Consider the following 22,499-nt stretch of genomic DNA (forward strand, 5'->3'; position numbering starts at 1 on the left):
GAAGTGACATCTTAAGGTAAAAAGCAGGAAGGTAAATGGAATCTTCTAATGTAACACACAAATAAAAGTCAGAAAGGAAGAGGGTGGTCAGAACACACTTTTGTCTTCCATCAAGTCCATGAATTTAGTAAATACGGTCATATTCCCTTCTACCAAAGACAAATCAGGTGCTCACAAACCTAATTAGCAAGTCTTCTGTTGGAAAACCTAAATACCCAGCAGCACCCACTGGTTGCAGCCTCAGTGATCTGAAGAATATGACCCACCATCATATTTTCACCATCAGTAAAAGACTGAAAGCAGCAAACCAGTCTTCAGAAGGTTTCATCAGACCTGAACCTATTTTCCCTGTAACAAACTACAAGAAACTTCAGAGATTCGGTCTGACTTAGCTTGGATCGATTTACAAACACTAGCTGTGAATGTACTTCTACAGAATTCTGTGGTTATGCTGTAAAAAATCTCTTAGGTAATGAAATTGAAACAAGAAATAAAGACAGAAAATATATTCCCATACAGTAGGTTCTCTTATAATCCAAGCTAGAACTTTTGAAGACACTCATCTCTTAAAACAGCAGGAGGAAATGAAAACCTGCCTCAGTTGCATTAATAGAAAGACAAATGGCTCACTCAGGAAGTGGTGGCAGTCACTTCCCTCAAGAGATGGTTAACAAGCTGTACCTGTTGTGCCTGGGACCAAATTTAAGCCCAGGTGAAGGGACAAGAAAGTAAGGGCTTTTATTGACTTATTACTGCGCATGCTTTGTACACAGTGCTGCAGTTTGTATTTTATTGTATTTAGGTGGGGTTTGTTGCACGCATTTTGTTGTATTTTCACCTATAACACAGAACAAAGGTTTGTTTTAAACAGTCTGCTTCTGATTTACTCCAATCAGATTTGTCTAGGATCCTAGAGTCCATATGAACATGTTTTCAGGATACCTCTTAGATGTAATGAAGAAATAATATACAATTAATAACTCTAAGACAGTAACCTGGAAGTCTCCCCCTAACACTTACACCTATGAACCCTTCATGATGGTAGAGTTCAAGAATATGCCAAGCGAAATGTTTTCTAAATGATGCACTGAAATTCTTAGCCCAGTAAACAATATCCATACCACACAAAGGATTAAGGCGTTGTATTTTTTGTTCATTAAAGTGAAAGACAAGCCTAGTAATTTATATTATCACTAAACATTTAGGGGTTTAGTTAGGAGCTTTTGAGGGAGTTGGGTTTTTTTTATCTGATACAGCTAACATTTTCTTTCTGGGATCAATGCTGTCACAGCAGCAATGAAAAACAAAACAGTAGTACCTTTATTTACATTCTCAAAATATCATTATAACCATTTCCAGGCAGGCACAATCAATGTTATAGACTCAAACTACACCACTCTGCTTGAAGATATAAAAGATATTTTGTTCAAGAAGCCAAGAAATTAGTAGTATAACAAAGTAGCTAAAAATGCTGTCATGCTTTTTGTTGTGTATGAATTGCATAGCTGAGGAGGTACAGTAAGTGCCTGACATAATGAGTCATGACTGGAGCTGGAAGGCTTATTTGCCCCTAAGTGACACAAAACCAGGGAATTAACATCAAATAGCTTATATCCAATACAAGATCTATTGCTTCACTTCACAGCAGGTTTTAAACTCAACTGTTAAAGGATGGAATATTGATCTACAACTTTGTGAAATAATGAAACTTGAATTTTTAAAAAGCACATCTTATTTGCTGTTTCAGTGACATTTCTTTTCATGCTGAATATATAACATTGTTAATAATTCTTTAACTAATATTTCACCCTAAACACAACCATCTAGGTGAATAACATCAACAAAAAGTGGCTGCTTATACCCAGCAAAGTCAAAGCTTTCAAAACAAACACCAGAGCAAAACAGAATATTTTTATTGGTTGCTTATACTCTACAGCTAGCAGAGCTAGAAATATCTTGCAGCATTCACAGACCTGTTCAACATAAGAAGCACCTGAATGTCATTAAATCCAAGCGCTCTCTCAAAGCTAGATGAGATCAGCCCCAGCTTTTCCTACCTGAAGCTCGAAAGCATGAGGATGGAGACCCATAATTCTCCGGGTAACCTGTTCCATGTACTGCGTCACCTTCTCAGAGAAGACCTTTCTTCCTTCCTTAGCACGTACTCTGGAGTGCCCACGCTGCAACTTGACGTCACTCTCTCTCATCATACCATCAGCCACTATCAGGAACAGCTTTCTCCATCATCTCTGTACCCTTTCTTTGACATTAAAAAGGTATCAATACAGTTGCAAAACCAAGATGAACGATCATATTGGAAAGAAGGAAATACAGTAACAGTTCTAGACATGGAAAAATACTGTTCATAACACAGAGGAAAAAAATCCTAACATGATGGATCTTGAGGGAAAACTTCACACTTTTACTCCGCATATTTACTTTGCACTTGAACAAACTGACTGGAGGACAAAATGCTGTTTATCCAGACAATATTAGATAATTTTACCAAATTTACTCAAAAAGAACTCCAGCATTCAGAAAAAGACACCTCTAGAACTACTTTTTAAAGGCTACTTCTCTCCTGCTACCCATTTCCAATGGTCAGGGTAGAAACCTGTGCTAGAAAGGTAAAACATAGTGGGGACAGGAAAGGAAGGCAGAAGATGGCCTCACAGCCCATGGCAGGCTCTTGGAACTGGAAAAGCTTTAAGGTCCCTTCAAACCCCAAACATTCCGTGATTTGTCACCATTTCTGTGACATGCACAGTAGCAGGAGTGAGTGGAAACATAAAGTAAGAGAAAAGGAAACGCTTTACCTGAGATACAGCCACAGCACTCAACAAAGCAGATTTAAAGAAGTTTTTCCTCAACTGCCCTGCGCTTAAAGTTTTCTCAGTCTTCAAGGCCAAGCTGCAAACCCCTCTGGCCTCGTCCCAGCACCGAGTGGATGTGCTCTTGTCCCAGGTAAGCCCTAAGACAGACAGCGAGTAAGACGACTTCGAAAAGCACAGTAATAAAACCCCTCTCACAGGCGTGTTACCAGAGTGCCATCTACCGCGAGCAGGTGCCGGGAGCTGGAAAGCATCCGCTCCACGCTTGAGGGAACGCAAAATCTCTGAGAGATCTCCATGAGAAAGGGCTCAAGGGGTGCCGGGAGGTACCTGCCGTGACCGGAGGAACGCGCCGGCCCGCGGGCGGTGGCAAGGGAGCGAGCTTGCCCTCAGGGGAGCTGAGGTGAGGCGTGAGGGGAGCTGAGGTAAAGCGCGGCCGCCATCGCCCGCGCGCCGCCTGTGGAGAGCAACGGCAGCGGGCGGGAAACCTTCAGCGCCGTGGGGCGCCCCCTGCTGCCTGGGCGCGTCAGGCGGGCTCGGCCCGACCGCGGGGCTCGGCCAGCGGCCGCCATCGGCTCCTCAGCGCAGGGACGGGGTAAAGGAGGAAGGACCCTGCCCTCGGTCCCCCGCTTCTGCTGCGTGAAGGCGAGACCCCGCCGCGACCGCCCGGCGGGTGCGCAGTGAGTGAGCCGGGACCGCTGGGGAGGGAGGGCTGAGGGGAGGGAGGGCTGAGGGGAAAGGCGGGAAGACCGCTCGCCCCTCGACGGGAGGGTTTAAACCGGCACCAGGGCAAGGCTGCGGTCACCGCCCCTGCAAGGGCCCACACGGCGTGTAACGAGGCCTCAGTGCCATGGGTCAGCGGTGGCCTTGGCAGTGCTGGGGTTAGGCTTTAAGAACTTAAAGGTCTTTTCCAACCTGGTTGACTCAGTGAGTCAGGCCAGCAGACACACACCATCTTGTATTGCTCTGCCCCCTCAGCTCAGGCTTGGCTTTTCCCTCCTTTCCTCCTCACTACTGCAACATGGAACTGGAAACCCAGCCCAAAGACCAGGAGCCAGCTGGGGCTTTGAGAGGTACCACAGAAGGGAGTGCTGCAGTCAAACAGAGGCCTCGTTTAGTCCTTAAATATCTTATTTAGTCCTTAAATATCTTATTTATCCATTGAAGAGCTTATTTACCCCTTCAAGATCTAATTTATCCCTTGACAATCTTATTTATCCCTTACTTATCTCTTAAAGGATTTCAATTCCTCAAAGGGTTTTATTCCCTTTCCCCCTTTCTGCACCTTTTTCTCCTTAGCAGCATCAGCTCTGATTTGTTTGCGGAAGACAGCAGAGCATCTGTACCACTGCAGGTTCAGAAGGAAAACCAGGCAGGAAAGTGAAGCACTAGTTGATGGTTTTCTTTTACAATTTAAATCCTTTTATTGGCAAGATTGCGATGTTGCCTTACCTTGTCTCAGTACAGGAAGGGAAAACAGGTCCCTGGACAGGGGAGAAACCAAAGCACGATTCCCATCCTTCCCCTCCCTTCCCAGCAGCAGATTTCAGCAGAAGCCAAAATCTGCTTTGTCACTAAAGCAGCAACAGGTTAAGTGACACTGCTTGAATAGCAGCATGACTTAAATGCATTAGTGTTAGGAAGGACCTTACAGCTAGTTCTAGTAAACTCAACAACTACTGTGCTGTTTAGTAGAAACAAATAGAACTTTTAAAGCTAGTATTGTGCTGGCAATAGTGAAATTAATATATGCCTTTAAAGTCAGCCTCTAAAAACTGAGTACTGAGTTTGGGGTCAGCTCTCACTGAGCGGAAAGCTTAGGTGGACTGAAGCCTCATAGGGGAAGGTGGTATTTAAAAATACTGTGAACATAACATGGCTTTATAAAATTTGCTTAAGCATATAGGCCCCTATAGCCTGCTGCTGAAGTGTCTCCCCCTTGGACAGAAACAAGTGCAACGGTTTCACCTTTTTTCATTTTATTAGCACAAAATCAGGTAGAGAGTGAAGACAAAGAAAGGAACATACACGTGTACTTCGAACATGGAAAACTCACTGCACAAATGGGAATGATTTCTTCCTTCCTGGGATCTTGCCAGTTACTTCCTCTCACCTTGAGTACCAGAACACTGGGATGGGGCTTGCAAGCCACAAAACCTGATCCTCCAAGCCCGCAGCACTTCCTTTAAAAAAAACCCTGCTGTTCCGTTACCAAAAAGGGGCTCAGCCTCAGTTCAGAACCACAACTGCTACTAAGAGACTTGAAGGAGAGCACTTGAATTCCCAAGTCTCCTAGTAACTCTAGGAGCAGATCCTTTATGTATTTAGTATCGTACAACATCTTTAAAACAAAGGAAAAACATTTACACAGCATGTGCATACAACCTAATGTTAATGAATGTATATTCTTTTTTACATATTTTGATGAAAATCCATTCTCTAAGCACAGAAGCAATCCCGTGGTTATTTGTGACCACATAAACACACCAGTTGCAGAGACTGCTTACAGGTACAGATCTTCTTGCAGAAACTTTTATAGTGGCACTTTATATAGTCAGTTGGTCCAGTGGCTTCGCAACACCGATACACACACAGGGACAGGTAAAAAGAGGCGAGATCTTTACGGGCCAGTAGCTGAGCTTACTGCATAGCAAGGCTCATGTACAGTATGACATCTGCAGTAATAATACCAATACCAATAAATTAGATTAAAAGAATTCAGATATACTTCCCATAGTATGAAAGCCAGCATTCACAAAATCAGGAAAAAAACAAACCACTATTCTATTTGGATTGCATGGCAACAAAAAAGGTGTTTGCCACAGTACAGAATCAACACACTTTCGAGGTCCAGTATTATTAGTAAGTTGTGGCCCACTGAAATTTAATTGCCATGCAAGGATAATGCCCTCAGACATTTTCCTAGGAATTGTCTTGGTTATCAGTGAGGGTAGAGAGAGATCCACCATCAGAAGCCATTAACTTTATATTTTTCCACTTGGGAATAGCTGAAAGTGGTTGCTTTACTCCAACAGATGGCAGACATTCCAGTTTAGTTAGCCATGCAGTTGTTTTTGTGAATAGGATTAATCACACAGATTTATAACATCTATGTTTTTGCAGAAGAGAGCAGGTAGTTCATTTCTGCTTTTAATACTTCCCTTCCTTCAAAGGGGACATATCAAGAAGCGTGGTCTGAAAGCAAAGTATCACGATCTCTTAAAATGAAGCTCCAGGTCAGCTCTCCAAACCACCACAGAATCACTAGAACAGAGCTCTACCTTGCATCCACTGAACAAATACAGAATCCATGAGGATACTCTGAGCACATTGGTAAGAACAAGAATTATTTTATGGAATGATTTGTGAGACCAGCCCCACCAAACAAAAAGCTTGAGTTTCACAAGCCTAAATAATGCCACCACTTTTGTTGTTCATGACAAAAGGGTAAACTTAAGCAAAAGTGGATGTTTTATAGATTAATCTAAAAAAAGAAATAAATCAAACAGTTGTGCAAGTGACCATTCAGTGTTTCACCCAAAAATCATTCATTTGTAAGTTTTGACCTGGCAACCACTCAGACTGTTATAAAACAGGACTCCAAACTGAAAACCCACTGCTCTTGCAATAAAGCTGGTTTCAAACCGGCATTTCTCACTCCACTGGCCTCAAAGTATTTTTACAGTAGCTGCAGTTGTCCAACATGAGTTACAAGCTGCTGCTCCACAGTTCGCACCACTCTTCTCCTGTGAAACATTACTTCAGGCTTTCAGACTACTCTTCTCTTGTTCCACAAAAATTTGGAGTGAAGAGCTGACAAGTCTATCCAGGGCCTTTCGCTCTCCTCTAGACGGCGTTCCTGGGTGTGCCATTGTGAGTCACTGCTTTCATATTTGAGGTGCTTGACTGATGGTTGCAGATTCTGTGGGAGGCAACACCTACCTCAAAGACTTCATGAATGGCTTTGCGAAAGCAATGAAAATTGTAGTCTATCAGACCTGTCAAGAAGGAAAAGAGGGGAGAGGAAAAGCAGTGCTCAGCTTGGCACATTTACGTACTCAACAGAGCTTCAAAATGAGCATGTTTCATTTAACCACCAGCTATTTTGCTACTTATTTTAGTATGAACTTGGATTCAGCAGATTAACAAAGTTTGGCTGATGCCAGTTTTTATTTAGACTGTCTCAGTTTTATAAAAAGGTACTCATTTGGGATGCAGGGAGTATATTCATAATTAAACAGCAGGTGAGGGGACAACACAAAACTACCCCCTAAAAACAACTAGGACAGCACAACCATCACTTAAATGTTATCTTGCACTTCATGACATTGATACACATCGTAACTGCAGCAAGGAAAACGTTGAGATCAAATACAGTACAGTTATTAAAAGAACATATCCTCTTTTTCTCTTTTTAAAATACCAAGGGAAGGACCGGCATGATTCAAATCATACTTTGAAATTACACTGTCATTTCTACCCTGTAACATATGCAAGACCACTTGTGCCATCATCTCCTACAGGTCCAAGTAACTATATAGTTAGGTACCATAGCAGATGGTAGTGATACAGGCCACATTAGCTACTGAAGTCGTTTCAGCAGAAGGACAATGACTCATGAGAATAAAAATAAGATCTCTATCTATCTCTAGGAAAAGAGATAGGAAAATTCCTCCCAGAAGAAATTAAACATATTTAGTTACACAAAAATGAAGGTGACTTACAAAGTCATATTAATGTATTTTATAGTTGATAAAAAACATTAGATAAAAGCCACAGAATGGGGGGAAGTCCTTACCTTTGCGCTCAAAACTCTCTTCTCTAAGAATGCAAACTAATGCCAAAAACTTTGTTACTTCCTTTAAGTACAGGACCGTTGTGTTATTGAGCTTGATAATTGCCATTGATTCTTTATCATAAGCACTTCCAGTACCATCTTCCTTTAACCTAAGAAAGAATAAGTTAACACAATACATAATGTGGTATGTTAATATAATATCTAGTATGTTAGTACCTGTTAAATGCAGTTAAAAGAATATTGCTCATACTGAATGGTGAGCAAGTGAAGAACTTGCAGTGCAGGTCTTAAGTAAGACCATTATCACACCTTAAGTTTCTCTGGAAAGCTAGACCTAAACAGAGTAGAGGCATTCACCAGACACTGTACTAGCTTAGCAGTTAAGAGCAAGCTATCAGCATTTATTATTTTGTTATCAAACTAAGAGCTATAGACGTTTAGGGGATACTGAGCTTACAGCTGAGCATTCTTAATGGAGGTAGTATATAGTACATTATATACAACAAAAACTATGGCATAGTTTACCTTCAAACCAGAGCCACTGCTACTCACTCACTGTCTCACAAACTTTACAGTGCCACAGTAAAGGTATCAAGCAATTAGTCTGAAGATTCTAATGCAGGACTTCTATGTAGAAATGTCAATGGAGAGACATCTCAGCAAAATTACTTCTGGTAAATTACTACAAAGGTTTCCTTCATGAGGCTGAGGCATGGGTGTAACAAGGAGCAGGACATTGTTTGGTCTTAAGCTAAAGCAACCTGTATTTACAAGAAAAGATTAGGATGCTGCTTTCTATCTGCAAGTTACTAATTAAATACTGTAAAGCAAAATGATGTATGATAACCTACTTCTAAGCACTCACTCCTGAAAAAAAGAAAAACAACCCAAACCAAACAGTTACACAACCCTGGGCTGACCATCAGCAGACAGCCTATTAAGTGTTGTGGTATTTCTTGGCAGCATTGTATTTTCCAGGCTACAACCACAGTTCTAAAATAAGCTACTGCTTCTCCAGAGCCACTTCAGAAATCCACTGTGAAGTAGAATTCAGGGGTAAATTGTAAGAAACAAGCACTGTGCACCGCTCAGAGACAGGCAGCAAGAAATGAGTTGACCTCACAAAACAGCAGCACATCTCAAAGCCACGCTGAGTGTAAGTTACACTTCGGAGGTACAGCATGCTACTGGCCCCAGTTACATGCAGGTATTAACAGCCTTACACCCACCATGCCAAATGAGACACAGCAGTATTCACATTTTACATTAAACACTTGACTTACAAGTGTCAGATGGCTGTCTAAAACCAGGAGTAGAGGGAAACAGAGTACAAATGCTGGATCCAGCTGCCAAATTATTTGGCTTTATTCTAGTTAGTTACAGAACCAGTGCTGTACAGAGGAGGAGTGCATCTTGCTGGAGGACAAAGCCAGCATCACTTGTGCAGTGTGCAGCCTACTCTACAACTTTTAAGCACTTTTTTTCCAAGGAGTGCTCATCACTTACCCATATATACAGGAAACATCTATCACTACATCAATCATGTCACAGCACAACTCATATGACTGCATGTCCACAGGGGAACTGTCTGTTGCGATGTAGATTTTGCTGACTACATCGAAGAGGAAAGCCTTTTCAATGCCTGAATTCTTCAGAAAGAGAACAGATTCGAATTAATTTTTTAAAATAACTACATTATTAACATCTCAAGTAGAATTCAAACACTTTCACATTCTTAAGAGCAGGAAATGGTTTCAACATAACTGAGAGGCTTAAGACAGAATCAATAATTAGAGCATATAGTTAATAAATACAGTACCCTTGTTGCTATAGCATGTATCAACATCACCTTCTAGTTGACAAAAATTAAACTGGGGATGGGACTCTGATAGAATTCTTTTTAGTTTATTATTAGGTTATTACAGACAGTCCTTTACCAATACAGGAAAAAAAAAGCATTATACAGTAGTGTGGAGCAACATATCTGACCCACACAGCTCCCCTTTATCATAACTGGGTTTTATCATGTTGTCCACATGCCTGCAACAGCCTCACAGACATAACTTAAATGAGACAGACCACTGCAGCCTTGTCTCTAGGGTGATGTTTTATTTGATTTAAAGTATACAGCAGCAAGTTTCTATGTCACAAATTCTATATGAAACGCAAACATTAACAGAAAAGGGGCAAAAGTCTCATAGGCCACATGAAATAATTTAGTTCAAGGCCAAGTTCATATTATGACAAAAGTCTCTTGTCAAGTACATCTACGTTAGACTACTAAGTGCCTTAGCAGACTAATGAGTATACTGTGCTGGCAGAAAACTTCCAGACAACAATTCTAACCAGCCAGACTGTTCTTTGGCAGTACTTAGAGAAACCCACACAAAGCACACACCAGTACAATTTAACTGTGGGAAGGAGCTTCTAATACAGGTAACTGGGATAGCAGAGCACAGAGGGGCTCACTTTACCATTCCCCATATTTCACACCAAGTTCTGTTAGATTAACACTTACTGATATAAAGATATTTAGTAGATTTTCCAGCGTTGGCAGTTGTGGAATAAGCTTCTGTACCACTTTACTGAAGGCTTCAAATATTGAATGGTCATAGATACTGGTCAAATAAAAGCTGAGGGAGGGAAAAGAATTAAAAAAAAGAACAAAGATCCAAGAGTACTTCAGAACTGTAACAGAAATGTTAAAGCTATGTTTTCTAACATTCAGGCATGATGATATAGTTGGAATGCCTTTATCACAGATATAACTGGCCACTGCATCAAGAACCTCATTGCTGAGCACCTACAGTAAACATCAAACAGATTTCCCCTGTCCCTGGGAGACTGGAGTACAGACAGAAAGATTTGAATATGCTTCACAACAGGCTTAACCTACAGAATGCTTATCACAAGGCAAATGATTGACTAGATTTCTTCAAGTCCTATTCCTGGTCTTCCACTTTGTTCACCAATAAATACTAGCAGTTCTTAAAAGCCTCAAGAGAATCAAAACAGCAGTAAAACCAGAGAACAGATAGCTCCTTTTAAAAGGTGCTGGTAGAAGACACCTTAAAAGTGAGCCAAACATCAAGTAAGGGACTAAGCTTTTAAACCCAAACAAAAGTCACTGCCAGCCAGGATCAGAGGGCAGGCAGCTTCCCGTCTCCCTCCCCTGCCCCCTCCAGGCCACATGTACAAATTCAGCCTGTTATGCCGAATTAAAAGTATGCAAAAGGCCCTTGAATTACTGGCGAGTTGATGAATAAATCCATTGATTGGAATGTGATCCAGTAGTCTGCATTATTTCAGTCAGCCCAACAGCTGAGGCTTGGCCATAAATTCAGCAGTGTATTTTATAACAAGAGTTTGTGCAATATTAAGAAACTAACAGGCCTTGCTCCAGCCTATCCAGTAGTACATCTAAAAGACCTTCATCTGTATGCACATCAGCAGCAGTAGAATCACACATGCCAGAACCTTTAACTCACCTAAGGTGAAGCTTTTCAAGCCCAGCATCCGTAAGGTCATCATTTGCCCTCTGATGAATATCCCTCTGAGTTTCTATTTTATGGTCATCCGATAAACCATCAACTTTATGAATAAAAACTTCAAAGTTCATTTCTGGGTTGACCTTGTAGGCTTTTGAAACTGTAATGTGGAGTCTTGTTAAAGCTTCCATGTAGTCATCCTGTAAATCAGTTTTGGCAGGAATGAATGACAAGGCTTATCTCCAATAACTATTCCATTCTGCACAAGGACAAAGTATTTCAGTGCAAGAAGTTCCCTTCTGTAACTAAACAGAAGTATGGGAGAGTAGAATATTTTGGAGTGTCAGAAATCCAAGTAGCTTAGGTTCTGTTATGTACATTAAGTGGCATTAGCTATACAAAGCTCAGCTACACATAATAGGCTTCAGAACAAAAGGGCAGGTTACACTTCAACTCCAGCAAAAGGCAATCCCCAAGATGGTCCTGCCAACCAGATAATCTCCCATGGTACAATTACCTAAGTTCATTAGAAGCTACCGGGTACCAAATAGTACCAGGACTTGAAATCGAGGCCAGAAGTGTGCTGCTATTAAATGAACTCCACAGCAGTCAACAGCAGAGGGAAGGGCTAAGTCAGACCATCTAGCACAGCAGGTTCTCTTTATTACTGTAGAAGAGTAAGCTCAGAGCACTCGCCCCTTCCCACTCTCTCCAGAGTGTATGTTCCAGTCACTTCACAGAGATAAAACCACACACCCAAAGTCAGAGTCCCAATGCATCCTTTCATACATAACAGTCTTAAACTTAGATAAAAATACAAATTACTGGCTTCTCCATACCTCTCTCACACAAAGCAAAAAGGAAACTCCCTTGTGATTCTCAGTGATTTGCATTTACCTGGGCATCAATAACATATATTAGAGCACCAGTTCCTCTGAAGATCATCTCATAATCAAATGTGGGATCAAAAAAGTCCATCTGTCCAGGAAAATCCCATATTTGGAAATTCACAAATGAACTGTTGGAAATATCATCTTTGTAGATCTTGTTGGTACTTTCCAAGAACAGAGTTTCATTTGGAGACATTTTGTGAAACACCACCTGGTAAAAGAACACAAATAATAGTCTTGACTTTAGAATGTTAGAAGAGACCCATGAAAGTCCTGTGACTTGAATCTTACAAAGAGTTTTATTCATTCTAAAGTGTACATTTGCCTTTTGGTAAAGAACTTTCTGCATCAGCTGAGGCAGTAACTTCCCCTGGACCAGAACCAAGCAACCAGAGTAAAACCTTTTCACAAGTCTAAATAACACTGCTGCTCAGACACACACATCCCGGTTACTGTTTCATCCTTGCAGGTCTAACACAGGACTTTCCAATTTGTCTGTATCAGCCAAATACAAAGCCACCATGTTAATGCAGCAACTGTGAGCTTTAAGACTAGAGAGGAGAGGTAATTCCTAAAGGAACCTTTGCTTTTAGTCTGGTGTCAAGCGTTACAACACAATATAATCAGCCTGATCCTAAACTACAATAGAAGTGTACAAAAATAACATCTCAGAGACCCAAATAGCTGGGTCTATTAACAACCGAGTTATGTTTGCTGACCCTCTCCTTTCAAGCACCCTAAAGAAAGGATGAAAGCCTGCACTCCAGTTGATAAACACTACAGCTGCACTGGTGAATAACATACTCACTGCTACTACTCAAAAAGCCCCGCTGCGATTTTAGCCCCTCCCTGAACAAACACAACTAGTACGTATCCCCCCAGCCTACTGCAGGGTCAGCAGCAATCCTTGTGCTCAAGCAACTCAACTTTATATTATAATAGTTACTACATGTGTAAGGTGTTCAAATGCCAAGGCTGCAAAAAGAAAGATGTTTCCTATATAGTGCTTGGTAACTTACTTACTTTAATGTTTTCCACCGTTACAGAAGTCACCCGTTAAAGAGCTCTAGTGCAACAATTACTATCAAAAAACTGCAAGACAAACCACTCCACCCCCAGCATAGCTAATGGATTGCTTGGTGAGATTCAAAGTAGGACATCAGCCTACATTTTTAAGGTCAAGGGAAAAATATTCAGTTCCTCAAGGCTAATGTTTCATAGAATCCTAGACTGGTTTGGGTTAGAAAAGAGTTTAAACGTCATCCAGCTCCCACCCCCTGCCATGGGCAGGGACACCTTCCACTGAAGCAGCTTGCTCCATGCCCCTGTGTCCAACCTGGCCTTGAACACTGCCAGGGATGGGGCAGCCACAGCTTCCCTGGGCACCCTGTGCCACTGCCTCAGCACCCTCACAGGGAAGAGCTTCTGCCTAATGTCTCACCTCAATCTCCCCTCTCTCTCTCTTTTAGGGTTCACTTTTTTCAACTGTGAATAATACAGGAAGATCTCTGCTTTTGCTGCTGGTCTACAGTTGGTGCTGTTCACATAACTAAAAACTTACAAAAATACTATCAGTGCAGCCACTGCATTTGCACATACAGTGCAGGCATTAGGCCTAAATTACAGGGAATAACTGGAAAGACTGAAAAGCAACAACAGCCCAGTCTGCTCCTGAGAAAAATACTAACATATGTGGTACTTCCTGTAAACTTTGAAGACAGAAAAGCCTATAGCAGAAGATGCAGGTCTGCAGATCACAGTTTAGAACCCATAACTCTAGTAGTCTATGGAGTGCCAAGTCGTCTGCATGAGACTGCTAAAAGCAGTAGTGTAGCAGACCTGCTACACTGCAATGTCCAAAACAGGCTCCTCTGCATAAAACCTGCGCAGAAATCTGAAGGTTCCACACTTGCATTTGAAGAAAGCTTGAGGCCCCCAAGCCTGGAGCTTGAGAACCACCTCAATGCACTAGTAACCCCTTCCCTAAAAAACAGGTCACCTTAAACCTTCATAATACAGACTGCAAATCCAAAGCGTGTACTGAGGAGCAAGGATCATTCTCAGCACTACCCTTGCCTTGAGCTACATCACAAGTGAAAACAGTCAGTTTTGTCTTCTTTTTATTAAGAAACACAGCTTCACACAGCTACCAACAAATCTAAGGCACTGGAACTGTTTTATTTCCTCCTCTCTCAGTGACTCTGCTCAGTCGACCATACTGAAGGAAGCCAGAAGCTGCCTCTGCTGATGCGAAAGCAGAAGTCTCTTTCAAAGGACCAAAAGGCAAAACAACAGCTCAAGTCTCTTGAAGCGCTAAACACGCACCTGAGCCGCACACGGCGCTTTTATTCCTGAAGTGTTAAAAAGTGAAGAACTACAAAGGCTACGACCTACGCTACACAACCCTTTTCTCTAGAGCTGCCGATCGGTGTCCGTCCTGGGAAACACGCGTCCTTAAGCCGGAGCCTCCCTTCGCTCCAGCTCGGCCACATTCGCCCACGTTAAAAAGCAGAAATCGCCTCAACAGCAACGCAGAAAGGAGAAAGAGCTCGGCGCCAGAGAGGCAGCGCGGCAGGCGGGGCGGGGAGCCGCCGGTGCCCCTCACCTTCTGGATGGAGGACTTCCCGCTGCGCCGCAGCCCCATCAGCAGGATCCGCGGCTTGGAGTCCGCCCCGCCCGCGCCGCCGCCGGGCCCTCCCGCGCCGCCGCCGGGCCCGCCGGGCCCTGGGCCTCCCTCCAGCTCCGCCTCCTCCTCCTCCTCCCCGTAGCCGAAGTCCTTGGGGAAGGAGTCCGCGGCCCCGAAGCTCCCCCCCACCAACGGCGGCTCCTCCGCCGCGCCCGCCGCGCCCGCCCCGCCGAACTGCAGCGCCATGTCCGCCAGCGCCCGGCCCAGCGCCGCCTCTGCGCCGTCAACCCACCCCGACACCACACAGCTCCCCGCGGATTGGCTGGCACCGAGCTCCGCGACGCTGATTGGCTTAGCGAAGCAGCAAGGTAGGATGGCTCCGGTCAGACGACCCGAGTCACCTGACGGCGCGACCGCACGTGAGCGGGCGAGGCGGGGCTCGGGCGGGGAGGGCGGTCCTTGGCGCCCCCTGCGGGGCGGGAGGGCTCCTCCCATGGCGCGGCCAGCCCCGCCTCCGGGGTAGACACACACTTAGGGCGGGCAGAGGGGCTGCTGCAGAGACACCCCCCTCTGTGAAATAAGGGGCTTCATGCCCATTAAACAGTCATTAGCTCTCTACAGTCACCATCTGTACGAGCAGGCAGCTGCACTGAGGCTGCAACAAGTATTTGTGAAGTCATTCCAGTCATAAGCGAAGGTTCACACGACTCAGCTGCTTCCAGAGAGAAGGGAGTGCAGTTATGAACAGTGTAAATGTGTACTACAGCCCTCAGAAGAGTCTTTGCCACCCCATGACAGCATCACCCCAACACCTTACCTGCCTGCTGCTGCTTTGGCAGGACTTGCCCCATGCAGTGTTTGTCTTCCTCCAGTTGTGTTACCCACAGCACACATGCAGCTGCACAAAGCATTTGACAGCATCATCCTCTCCCTCTTTCCACATGCTACAACTTATTTTATGTCCTAACTTACAGTGAGCTTTCTTCTCTCCTTTGCTGCAGAAGGTGGGGTGTTTTTTCCTGTTTGTTCAGGGCAGGGCTTTTGGGTGTTGTCTTAGAGGTTTCACACAGTATTTTCACCTCCTTTAGCTCTCTTCTGGTCTCTAAATCAGTAACAGCAGCACTAGTAAGGTAAACACCCATTACATTCTTTAGCCCTTGATTTCAGTTCCTACACTGCCTTCAGAACGAGTTCTGAGCCATCCCACACACCTCTAAGACAAGCTGCAAAACCCATCCTAGAAACAAAAAAGTTATAACTAACAGCCAGTAGATCTGATACACAAGACAGCTACTGCACCTCTCCCTCCCTTTGATTTTTCCTGCCATCAGTTGCCTTTAAAGTACCTAGTCTTAGGAGACGAATGCAGCTCTTCAAAAGGTACATTAGCATTTTCTTTTCCACATTAGATGAATCTGAAAAGAGAACTCCCCACATTGTATTTAACACGTGCCACTAATTACACAGGACATCCATTATGAGTAACAACATTTTATTCTGTTCAGAACTGTCCAGGTATACCTGCATCAAATCCCCAGGGTTAGAGACATGAACTGCATGGAAACACATACACCTCATGCAAATTAAACTGCAAGGTACTGCACCTCCAACATCGTACTATATTCACCATGTAGCACAACTCCACTCACTCTTTTCATGCTCCTATGAGTAGTTAGTTATTCTGTCAGCTTCAGCAGAAGCCCACCCTCAGTGCTGAGCATCAACTTGGAACATACCTTGGAAGTCCTGCTTTAGTTCACAGCTGGTCCATCTGTGTCATGTCATCCCCTCCAGTTAAAAGAAAACCAAAGAGAGAGATCAGCAGTTTAAGAGGACCATTGACCACGAAGCAGAGCTTACACAAACCTGGAAGGCTCAGTTATCTACGCATTCATCACAACTACCACCTTCCCTGAAGCACAGAAAGCAAGAAAGTTGGCCATTTTGCTTAAACTCATGTGTTGCTGCAGCTGCACACTCACAATATTGCATCTTTTAAGATGATGAAGTAACAAAATAGACAGAGTTCACACACACACACAAAAAAAAAGACTGCAGTTCTCAGGAAGCCCTTTATTAAGTCAAGATATTAAAGGAGGAACTACTGCTATTCACCAGGCATCTCTTCTTCAGGTGGTTCATACTGAGCCAGCTGTGGATTTAAAGAGAGGAGTTTAGTTAGCTGCAACATTTCAGAGACACTTTCTACATTCAGAAACGCAGGAATACATCTGCTCTGGAAGCGTTCCATTTACTTTGGGCGTTTTAATCCATCGCTGATATTTATACAAGTCAGGCAACAAAGTATCCCATCCTTCAGAACATCAGCCTGTCACATTGTATAGTCATGAAGTTATAACAAGGGGGTTTAAATACCCTTTCAAACATATAGGTCTTGTGCCCTCTTCCTTGTTCTAGGTCTCATTAAGTACTTTTCATCTCAAATAGCAGCTGATGATGATCAGTGCCCTCTAAGCTTTGATTTCACTGAAACAATCACTCATAGCAGCAGAACCCAAACTAACATTTCCTGTCATCATTCCAGCTTTCACTGTGCTTTCTGGAGACTATGGCCAGGGAATAATGCACTAAAGTAAGACCTTTACTTGCAAAGTTATTCCCAAATAATAATAAATAAAAGTGTTTACTTGACCTCAGTTACACTAAAGATAAACTCAAGCTTCAAAACCAGTTCAAGCATTAGGACTGAATCTCAGTACAGTTTCCTCAATGAAGATTCTTCCCCTCTCCTGCAAATTGTGGAGTAGGTAAAATTAAACAAAGTACATAAATTCCAATACCCCATATTCCTCATGGCAACTCCAACTTACAGCAGTGCCTCTGTTCCCAACAAGAACCAATAAAATAGCATTCTCATAGATTTAACCACAGAAGATGGCCAGTACACAATCCAAACTGAGTTTTCCTATCCACAAAGGGCCTAACTATTGTCTTCCTGCCCCTACCCCACCTTAATACCTGACATTCTGACCAGTAAATGTAAGGAAAAGCACAGATCTGCACAGACCTGCACAGGCCACCACCACCTATTTAGACACAATTCAAATTACCACTAAATGCACAGTCAAAGGCATGTATTTTGTGCTAGAGGACTGCTAAACTGTAATATTCTCCCCACATTCTGTCCCTGGGAAGTTCTACAGTATGTCCCAATGACAGGCAGAAGACAGTAAGGGAAAGAAAGGGAAAACCAAACACAAATACTGGAACACATACAGTAAGAATTATCATTTGAAGGCTGAAGAAGGTGAAAGCACAAGTAAACCCATGATTACAGAAAGAGGCTTTCCTCCAAGAAGTTTTGACTTTGTTAAAAGATGTCTTTAAACAACAACCCAGGTTACTCTGCTTTCATGTGACTACTTACTATGGGGTGCTTTAAAGTCAGCTACACCAAGTGAACTGCTGGGTCTATTGCTACTCCCCCTAAAATCCTGCTCTTTGCCATATTTCTTGGTAAGAAATAACAAATGGAGCTGTAAGGACTCACAGTAGGTAATAGAAGGAGAATTACAAGGAGACAGCAAGAGGGCACTCCAGATGAGATATACAAAGAGGTAATGCCCAATATTCCCTTCTCCCATAATTAAGGTCCCTAAACACATGTATAGGGATGTTTACATGTAACAGCTATCCTCTGCCAACAAACACATGGAAACCTGCAGCAGCACATAAGCTACTAGCTTAAGGTTCTCAAAGGTCTCCTTCTTCAGTGTTGTTAGGTTTACAGCCAGTGCCCTCTCCTAAGGGGAAGTTGTTCAGAGCCCTTTCAGCCAGACTGGAGACCCATTATGGAAGGGCTCTGCCTCAGTTAACACTTGAGAGCCAGTGTAGTTGCAGCCGGAGGACCACCAGGTTGGTTTAGCTGGAAAGTGGAAATGAGTGTTCCACATGGATACAAGTGCCTCCACTGGTGACATCCTGCCACATGCAAGGCCATACAAACCAACATGGAATATTCCTCCTTCAGTTTGCCTTTTGAAGCCTTTATGATAGATACATTAGCTTCTTTCAAGACACTTGTCTGATATTATGTAGCTCACGCTGCCACAACTTAAACACATCCACACAGGACTGAACAAAAACATGGGATTAGCCTTAATATAGGCTTCCACCAAGTAATAAAATCCCTAGTTTTGCAATACTGTTCTATGTTAGAGAATATAAGAAGCATCCCATAAAAAATAATCTGTACTACAACATTTATCAGTATTCCTCAGCCTACACAATGCAACAACATTCATCAGTTACTCTAATAGAAGGAAGTTAGTAGAAGTATTAAAGTACTCTTCTTGTGGTGTGATATGGAACTACTGCGGGACACCAAGCAGACTTGTACCTTGGCTTTCAGGTTTTTATTTTCTTCCAACACAGCTTCATATTTCTCTTTCATCTCTGCCACTTCCAAGCGAAGTGCCTCTATTTCTGGATTCTCAGGAGCTAAAGCTCCCAGATGATGCTTCAGAAAGCTGATATTTAGATGTTAAGTGTTTATTCAGTTAGATAACATAACCATAGTTTAATTTTAATACTTATGAAGTTAATGCTGCAATACACATGACCAAAATTGCATTAAAACACTGAAAGTTACTACAGTGGTTTTCATCCTATGGGATGAAGGTGCAAAAATAAGGAAGTTTGTCAAATTCATTAGTATTATTCCTTAAAGAAAAAGAAAACAAGACATCAGCAAATTCTCACGTTTTACTGCACCAGCCTCTTCTCTTCCTCTCTGAAATGGGGAAGTTCTGAAGTTAAAAGGAATACCAAAACCCAGAAGCAACAGCCAAAAAAGGGCAGCTGCTTAAAACCAGCAAGAAACCAAAAATATTACACACACACCCCCCTTGCATTAATTAAAAAACAAAGCAGCAGCCAACTTCAGAAGCCACAGATACTGTGATTACTCAAATCTAATGCTGCAGGTCTAAGACAGTCTGTAATGGTCTTGTCCTGGGTTCCGCTGTAGCAGTCACTTTCCTCCTTAGTAACTGGTGCAGTGCTGTGTTTTTGACTTTAGTCTGGGAACGACACTGATAGCACTGATGTTTTTAGTTGTTGCTCAGTTACGTTTACCCCAATCAAGGACTTTTCAGTCTCATGCTCTGGCAGTGAGGAGGGGAAGCCAGGAGGAAGCAGAGACAGGACCCCTAACCCAAACTGGCCAAAGGGATATTCCATACCACAGCACATCATATCATACCCTGTATAGAAACTGGGGGGAGTTACCCAAAAGGCCCAGATCACTGCTCAGGTAGGGCTGGGTGTCAACTGGCGGGTGCTGAGCAATTGTATTCTCTCCCCTTGTTATTTCCCCTATCATTATTATTGGTGGCAGCAGTAGTGGTTTGTGTTATACCTTAGTTACTGGACTGTTCTTATCTCAACCCGTGGGAGTTACATTCTTTCCATTCTCCTCCCCATCCCTCCAGGAACAGGGGGAGGAAGAAGGAGAGGAGTGAACAAGCAGCTGCATGGTTCTGCCTGGGGTTAAAGCACAGCAGGTCTCTAACTTAGCTTTATAGATGCTGACACACTGATAGACACATTTCTCTTGCATCCTGTCAGGCTTCTTGTTAGCTTGGAAGAATGCAGCTAAAATGCAGCCAGAAAAGCCACATTCCCCATGTAAGTCTCTAAAGGAACCTCTCTAGCTCACCTACGGGTCAGAAGCAGTACCGCTGTTGGGTTTGAAGTCTCTATGAACAGTTAGCAGAAGAGAAAAAGGATACTCCAGTGCACTATTTGGTTTCTCTGGCTCTTCATATAAGGCTACCAACACTGCAAATAGAAAATATTCAACAATTGCAACAGTTCCATGCAACTCTAAGTTTTCAAACCATGTGCCAACAGTCAGAAGGCACACAAGCTGCAATGCCACATTCACATTGTCCTAAGTAACAAGATTTTCACCTATATACTTAGATGTAAACACATCTGCTGTACAGGAGGGAACAGAGCATCCCACCCAGTGACAGCACGACAGAAGTTGTATTGATTCCCTCACCACAGTTTTTTGCTATTCTAGCATAAAACAGCCTGGGCAATTTTTATATAGTCCACATACAACCATAGTATTGGCTTTCATCAGCAGTTTTAAGTCTTTAAATGTTTTGGGACTCTCCCAGTCATAAACCATTACTTCCACTTCACCTTTGAAACACAGGACATCATCAGCATTTCCACAGCTTCCAACAAACCTCCGCTGACCACCTACAGCTACAACACTAAATGGCTGCTGTTGACACTTGTGACACTGAAAGTTTATGCACGGAGGTCAGACACAAGCAGCAGTACCCTAACAGTTTGACTAAACCAGCACAGCCAGCCACCCACCAACTACATATCTGGAAAACTCAGCTCAAGTTCTCAACTTTTATGTATCTTTCAATCTTCTGAGTATTCCTGAATACTCAAAGTCCCACACATAACCATTCCCTCCTCCCCAAAGGGGCACACATGTGGCTACAGAAAACATCTGCTTTCATCAATACTTGGATGCCTCCTCCGAGTTTCAGATGCCCAAACTGCACAGACAAGTTGGTTTTAAGCCAAGCACTTCAGTGATAAACAAGACTAGGATGCCCCACTGCTTGGAAGTCCTCATTTTGCCATCCCACAGGCTGTGCAGTATTGTGATAAATCAAATGGTACCCACACACCAGACCGAGAGTCTTCGTGTGGCACCTATTCACTTAACATGCTAAATCTGCTGATTTCTCTTTCAACAGTGTGATTTCCAAGCAAAGAATATTAACAGACTTTTCTCCACATACTATTGTAAGGCTCTCAAAAAGGCTTCAGAAGGATTTAAAAGGCACTAAGCCATACAGAAAGCCAAAACAGGCATCAAGTTTAGCACTATTTCCCCACTGTGCTATGGGGTCATTCTCACAGGTTCAGTAGCTTCAGGAAAAGCACTAAGCTCCAGTCAGGAATGGATCTTTTTAAACAAAGTGTTTTTAAGAGCATATTTGCTGTTATTTCACCTCAAAAATTTCCTTTGTCTGGAGCTCTCTGGCTCAATAACAGCCTCCAAACAATATCGCTGCGCCCGAAAGCGAGCACAGAAAAGCACCTCGGCCGGACAAGAGGTCTCCAACACACCCCGTAAGAGGGAAGGAGCCGCCTTCACGTTCCACATGCGGCTCTTAGTAACCGACCGACCCGCACACCATGAGCCTAAGCACCCCAGCAGGGGCCTCGGCTCCCCCGGCCGGACCCGGCGAGGGGAAAGCGCGACCGGAGCGGGGGAAGAGCCCGAGGGCGGCCCCCACCGCCGCGGGGAAAGGAACCGGCGGGCGCGGGCCGCGGACTTACCCTTGGTGAGCGCGTCCAGCACCCCCGCCTTCTCCAGGTACCGGCGGAACTGCTCCCGCTTGGAGTCCTCGGCCTGAGGGAGGACGCCCACACGGTCAGCGCGGCGGCGCTTCCCCCCGCACCTCAGCTAACGGAGGCGGCTCGCCGGGCCCGCCCGGCTCCCCCTTCACCGCCGCGGAGGGCCGGGCCGCTGCCATCCCGCAGCCGGCCCCTTCCCCCGCGCTGGCGGCGGGACTGGGCCACGCCATCCCCGAGGGCTCGCTCCGCTCCTACCTTGTAATGCGCCATCGACCCCCTCAACGCGCCTGCGCGCCCGCGCGCCTGCGCCCGGTGTTTTACGGCGCCAGGCGCGTCCCCGCGGTTACCATAGCGACCGAACGGCCGCAACGCCCGCGGCAGCACCTCCGGGCGGGCCGAGACCGCACCGGGCCCCTTCCCCTTCCCCTTCCCCTTCCCCTTCCCCTTCCCCTTCCCCTTCCCCTTCCCCTTCCCCTTCCCCTTCCCCTTCCCCTTCCCCTTCCCCTT

General features: G+C 44.1%; 2 protein-coding genes and 1 long non-coding RNA gene across 3 annotated transcripts; all 3 read right to left on the minus strand.

The window, feature by feature from the left end:
* Positions 1 to 821: 821 nt before the first annotated feature.
* Positions 822 to 3,422, minus strand: LOC136023288 (uncharacterized). Its single transcript, XR_010616544.1, has 3 exons — positions 3,162 to 3,422; positions 2,817 to 2,971; positions 822 to 2,260 (listed from the first exon to the last, which is right to left on the minus strand). It is a non-coding gene; the product is annotated as an uncharacterized LOC136023288 (long non-coding RNA).
* A 1,371-nt stretch (positions 3,423 to 4,793) lies between these two features.
* RRAGC (Ras related GTP binding C) lies at positions 4,794 to 14,894 on the minus strand. The gene is made up of 7 exons (XM_065697587.1): positions 14,613 to 14,894; positions 12,015 to 12,218; positions 11,118 to 11,317; positions 10,148 to 10,262; positions 9,136 to 9,278; positions 7,630 to 7,778; positions 4,794 to 6,829 (listed from the first exon to the last, which is right to left on the minus strand). Exons 1-7 carry the CDS (start codon positions 14,877 to 14,879, stop codon positions 6,678 to 6,680), a joined length of 1,230 nt encoding a protein of 409 aa, XP_065553659.1. The 5' UTR covers positions 14,880 to 14,894; the 3' UTR covers positions 4,794 to 6,677.
* Positions 14,895 to 16,691: 1,797 nt separating this feature from the next.
* Positions 16,692 to 22,353, minus strand: MYCBP (MYC binding protein). The gene is made up of 5 exons (XM_065697590.1): positions 22,248 to 22,353; positions 21,975 to 22,047; positions 20,387 to 20,435; positions 18,994 to 19,123; positions 16,692 to 16,785 (listed from the first exon to the last, which is right to left on the minus strand). Exons 1-5 carry the CDS (start codon positions 22,260 to 22,262, stop codon positions 16,741 to 16,743), a joined length of 312 nt encoding a protein of 103 aa, XP_065553662.1. The 5' UTR covers positions 22,263 to 22,353; the 3' UTR covers positions 16,692 to 16,740.
* Between the last annotated feature and the right edge of the window lie 146 nt (positions 22,354 to 22,499).

The sequence above is a fragment of the Lathamus discolor genome, chromosome 18 (assembly GCF_037157495.1).
Source record: "Lathamus discolor isolate bLatDis1 chromosome 18, bLatDis1.hap1, whole genome shotgun sequence".
Taxonomy (NCBI): Eukaryota; Metazoa; Chordata; class Aves; order Psittaciformes; family Psittacidae; genus Lathamus; species Lathamus discolor.